At 44.6% G+C, this 5,000-nt stretch overlaps 2 protein-coding genes across 2 annotated transcripts in view; one reads left to right on the top strand and one right to left on the bottom strand.

The window, feature by feature from the left end:
- veph1 (ventricular zone expressed PH domain-containing 1) overlaps nucleotides 1-5,000 on the top strand; it is a 154,799-nt gene that overhangs the window by 40,555 nt on the left and 109,244 nt on the right. The gene's annotated exons all lie outside the window — the stretch shown is intronic.
- Nucleotides 267-5,000, bottom strand: part of ptx3a (pentraxin 3, long a) — an 8,810-nt gene continuing 4,076 nt past the window's right edge. The window contains exons 2-3 of the mRNA XM_063205320.1: nucleotides 4,944-5,000; nucleotides 267-1,933 (exon numbers count right to left, since the gene is read on the bottom strand). The exon at nucleotides 4,944-5,000 is cut by the window's right edge and continues 585 nt beyond it. Coding sequence (XP_063061390.1) covers nucleotides 1,296-1,933; nucleotides 4,944-5,000 — 695 coding nt within the window. The 3' untranslated portion in view covers nucleotides 267-1,295. The remainder of the gene's footprint in view (nucleotides 1,934-4,943) is intronic.

The raw sequence follows: 5,000 nt of genomic DNA, 5'->3' as shown, positions 1-5,000 counted from the left end.
TGCTATTACACAATGCAGAGAGTCTTCAGTAACCGATTAAGACTTGGTCATTACCATTTTGGTGACAATAAGGTTGTAACAGAGGCTTTGTGTTAAGGGGTTAATCATCCTGGTTTAAGGGTTGTGGTAATTAAGATCAGTTGTTAATTGAACTAGCCTGAGGGTATACTATGTGGCATGTGTGTGTGCATGTGTACAGTATGTGTGAGAGAGAGAGACTGAGTAAAAAAACAACAGAAAACACACATTGGTAATAATATAGACACTTTAACTTTATTAAATCCCTCTCAGTTTCACCAGTCAAATGCAAAACATTTATGTACAATATACATTCACTTTTTCATTTTCATTCGTAGCAAAAAACAATTTACACTATAATACACAGTTATTATTTTAGAATGTAAAAGGAGTGTAAACTTTCTCCAAGTTATATTATCCAAACAATTAAAACAGTGCCTTTGTTGGTGAGAAGACAATAGTATTGCCAAAGATTAAAGGTATGCATACATATCTTTTCAAACGGTTTGATTGAACATCATAAATTTACAAAAATAGAAAGACTCTAAGGTCTCTAAGCTAAAGTAAAATATACAAGATTAAATGAATCTATATTCAGTTCTGAAGTTCGACACTTTGAGGTGTGCGAAGTTCAGAATACACAGTTTGTGTTCCTTAAGGTGTTATGAAAGACAGTAATGACATGAAATACAACGTGACAGACAGTTAAAAGTCTTTCCACTGGCGGCTTGTAAACTATTTCTCAGCAGAACCATCCACAAAAAAAAACGAAACCATCCTTAAAAATAGAAAAATAGAAAAATAAAGGAGAACAGCAAAAGTCCATCGCACAATCAACTCTTTGTTCGATCGATCATATTATTCTCCGTCATCACTCTGTGTGCAGTCTTTGGTAAATGTTTGATCTCTTCCTTCCATTTCATCTCAGTGGGGTATGCATGCTCCTTAGACTTCTGAAATGGGAAACATAAAGTCTTTTTTCTTATATTTTAGTGTCTTTCATGCCTTTATTTGATAGGACAGTATGAGATAGTGAGAGGAAGCGAGTGGGAGAGAGAAAGAAATGGGGAGGATCAGGAAATGATCTCGATCCGGAATCGAACCCGGGTCCCCGGTGTAACAGTCAATGCCCTAACCGGTTGAGCCACGGCCGAGGCAACATTTGATTGTTTTCCGAGCGAGAGTGGGATTGCGGGCATAAAGTATGCTGTGTGACTTGCGTTAGAAGTTATGGTGAGCAGCAGCAGTGGTTGAGCAGTGCTGGGCATTTGATTGATTTAATAGATAAGTTTGGCCTCCCCACGCAGAGTGACTTTAGTCACGCCCCAGGCTACCACGTTCCCGAGGTTCCCGCAGGTGCTGCCGTTGAGCATGGCCTGCTGGGAAATCTCCTCCGGACTTAGCGTGCGATCCCAAACGTTCACGCCGGTAATCTTCCCCGTGAAGGGCGCCGCTGCGGCCACCGCGCCGTTGCCGGTAACCCTGGTGGCTCCTCGCCTCTGCCGGGAACCCTCTTTACCCAGCTGCAGCACCCCGCTCCCGGGGATGGTGTTGCCCTCGGCCACCCCGGGCGCGCTTGCCACCTGCCTGCCGTCCACCCAGAGGGAAGCCAGCCCTTGCTCGGAGCTCCAGGTGCCGCACAGGTGGGTCCAGCGCCGCTCCGCCACCGCGCCCGCGGCCTCCACCAGGTGGGCCTCGCCCCCGACGGTGAACAGGGCACCGCGGCGGCTCAGGACCAGCTGCACGTCCACAGGGTTCCAGGCGCCGCCGTAGGAGAAGAGAACCGTCTTGTTCAGCACCTGGGTGGGCCGCGCCCACAGGCACACGGTCATGGCGCTCATGTGGACGTTCCTCTGCTCCAGCTGGGTGAAGCTCTCGGGGGAGTGCATGGGGATGAAGACAGCACTGTCACAGCCTGAGGAGGAGAGGAAAAAAAGAGAGAAAAAAGAGAGAAGAGAGAAAGAGAGAGAGAAAAAGACAGGGAAAGATAAAGAAGACAGGTAGAAAAGACAGAGGAAGCAAGTGAGTTATGTGACATAATTGTATGTACAGTATGTGTAGTTTAACTGCACATTGGAGACAGGTCAAAGGCGATTTCAAACTTCTGTGCTAACCCTGTTACATAGATTTTTGACAATAAAGTACATTTGACTTGACTTGATAATTACAGGAAGCAAGAAGAGCAGATTGTCATCATATACTGTATATATTTACGTTGCTTGAGCACAGCCACTTATTATCCAATGCCTTGTCACCTCTGGCGCTGTGTCAGCTTTGCGGAACTGTACTGTACTGTACTTCTTATGTAATGCTGTACTGGCCCTAACATATTATACCATAAGTCACAAACTGCATCAACCCTGCCTTTTTGAAGGGAAAAAAATGTCACAAAAAGCTGTTAAGCCCAGATGATGATGACATTTTTTCATTCCGTCCGGACCAGCATGACCCTTTTCTGGGGCCATGTTTACTGTTTCAAGACAGGCCGGTCCAGGAAAGAGGGCAAGGTTACAATTCACACTTGAAGAGCCCCGTTCCGATCATTACCTCATTTATTTGTCAAGGAAGAAGTGTGGGGGGGGGGTTCTCAACCCTCTTTTTAGTTGAACATTTCCTCACAGATGACAGATGAGTATCGACTGTACTGCAGTAGGTTTCACGGAAGTTGCCCATCGTCAAATGAGAGCTTAATTCATGTAGTATGAATTGAAATTGACGATGACGTCATTGCGCTGATGGTTGTTTCTTATTGTAATATACAGTAACCCTTTCCTGTTCAGAAAGTGAATTTGAAGTCGAAAGAGACTTCATTCACAAGCAGGGAGGCCATCCTCAAACTCTCAACCCCTCCACTGTTTGTTTAATTCTTACGTAAAAATATAGAATTTCTCTCCCAAGAGTTAGCCATCATACTGACGACGTATGACTTCAGACTATAGATAGTCGAGCAGAGTAGTAATGAACTCTAAACAAAGACTTTATTAGCTTTTACGGGGAAAACCCTGTCTGCATAAATAGTTTAGCTTAGGACATTGTCTATTTCAAGAGCGAAGGACTAGACCCCCCTTCACTTCCTATAAAGAGTCTTTCGACAGGCCCATGTTTAACTCACTGCGAATTTTGTTTGAACTGCAAACCCTTTGTGTACATATTTGTCTCGAGCCATTGTTCACCCATTGGTTGCTAAACCATTTAGTTGAGGGGGGCAAAGCCAAACCTTTTGAAGACCTCCCTCGTGCTGCATTACTGTGAAATACAATATAGTATGGCACTTTCCCAAGCCTAGCCGGGTCTATTTGTGCACTGAGGGGCCTCATCTGTCAATTGTTGATACAACCACTTAGGGCCAGTATGGAATACACTGCTACCTGCCAATTATGGAGGAACTGTAATTAGTGCACTGGGGCTAGCCAGTAAGGTGCAGGGCAAACGCTGACTCGTTTAGCTGTTTGGAGCTTGAAGTTCAGTGACCGTGGAAAAAACACAGCACTCTCCCCACCTTTAATGACAGCCCAGAAACTCCAGGATGCTGGCGCAAAACAATTTTCATTGCATTTGTCTAAGGTTGCCTTCAGTTTCTTCTAAAGGTCCTGTGGACTGACATTGCCGGGCCGACATGTGTTTCTGTTTTCCGACCCCCCCCCCCCTTTTTTTTCTGGTGTGGTCCCCCTGCATGGCTGCTAATGATTATCCCAACCTCTGCTTCTCGTTTCAGCCCCGTCTTCGCAATGGGGCCAATAACGGAGTCAACATGGGCAGCGCGCAGATTAAATCACTCTGTCTGATTCCGCCTGGGATTTGTATCCGGCTTACTTACAGACCTTGTAGACTGAGCTAGGTTTTTTGTGCATAGTACTCTGTGTTTAGGAGGGGGATCACCGATGTCTTGCAGGCAGGCCACCTTCAGTGAAAATCTTTACAGTTTTCTAAAGGGTCAGCCCGGTCAGTTTACAGTTTACTGTCAGGTTACAGGTCATTTGAAGGACTTTTTTTATTATTATAATCATAATCAGTGGAACTCATTAATGTGGGGAATTGTCAAGTCATGTCTTCTGTTGATAAGTTAACTTTCACCTCTACGAATCCGCAGTCTGACAATTACCGTAGTTAACTGAAAACTGATCTGAGAATCCGCAGTCTGACAATTACCGTAGTTAACTGAAAACTGAACTGATTACTCAATGTTCCTAGATGTCAGACGCTGTGAGTCTACTATTTAAAGGAGTACCAGATAACTTTGAGCTCCCCTACTGTTTTCCTGAAAAACAACTATCATTAAACAAAAAATTGTCCACTTCCCCGTCATGCTGTGAATGTTTTTCACCCCATTGAGATATTTTTAGGGCAAGTGTTTTCTTTTTTAACTCAGTCCTGCTCCTCATGACACTACAGGCTTTGTGAGACCCAATGCACTGTGTCAGGAGGCCAGGTTTTGGAAGCATGGTTTTCTGACAGTGGAGGTGGTCGAGACTTAGCTCACCTATCAACGACCCATTTAGCCTATCTTACATATGCTCAGGGCCGCTGACAGCTTTTTCTGTACCCAGGGCAAAGTCATCTGAAAGGGCCCCCTATCCAATACATATAATGTCATGAAGTCCCAATTCTTGCCCCCCCCTCTCTCCCTGGGCCCAGGACAACTAATATGACCCATTTGCCCCCCCCCCCTTGTCAGCTTTCCTGCATATGCATGGATGTAAGCTAGCTACTATTACAAAATTATTTTTGTGGTTGTTGACATGTTTTGGAAAGTTTGATCATACCTGCTGGCATTTATGTTACATAATGCTTGCTTTAAAGCTTACATAGATATACAGTAAGCTGCGATTATCAGAAAAGTATTCTAAGCCTTCTAATTTTACCTTTAATCATCAAGGAGTGTTTTTGTTGTTGACATGTTATGGAAAGCGTGATCATAGTCATACCTGCTGGCAGACTGTTCTGTGCCGTGGCCTGTATCTGTTGCTCCATCTGCTGCCGTA

This window comes from Engraulis encrasicolus, chromosome 8 (assembly GCF_034702125.1).
Source record: "Engraulis encrasicolus isolate BLACKSEA-1 chromosome 8, IST_EnEncr_1.0, whole genome shotgun sequence".
Classification (NCBI taxonomy): domain Eukaryota; kingdom Metazoa; phylum Chordata; class Actinopteri; order Clupeiformes; family Engraulidae; genus Engraulis; species Engraulis encrasicolus.
Note: the sequence above shows the minus strand (reverse complement) of the source record. Positions and strands in the feature narration are given on the sequence as shown.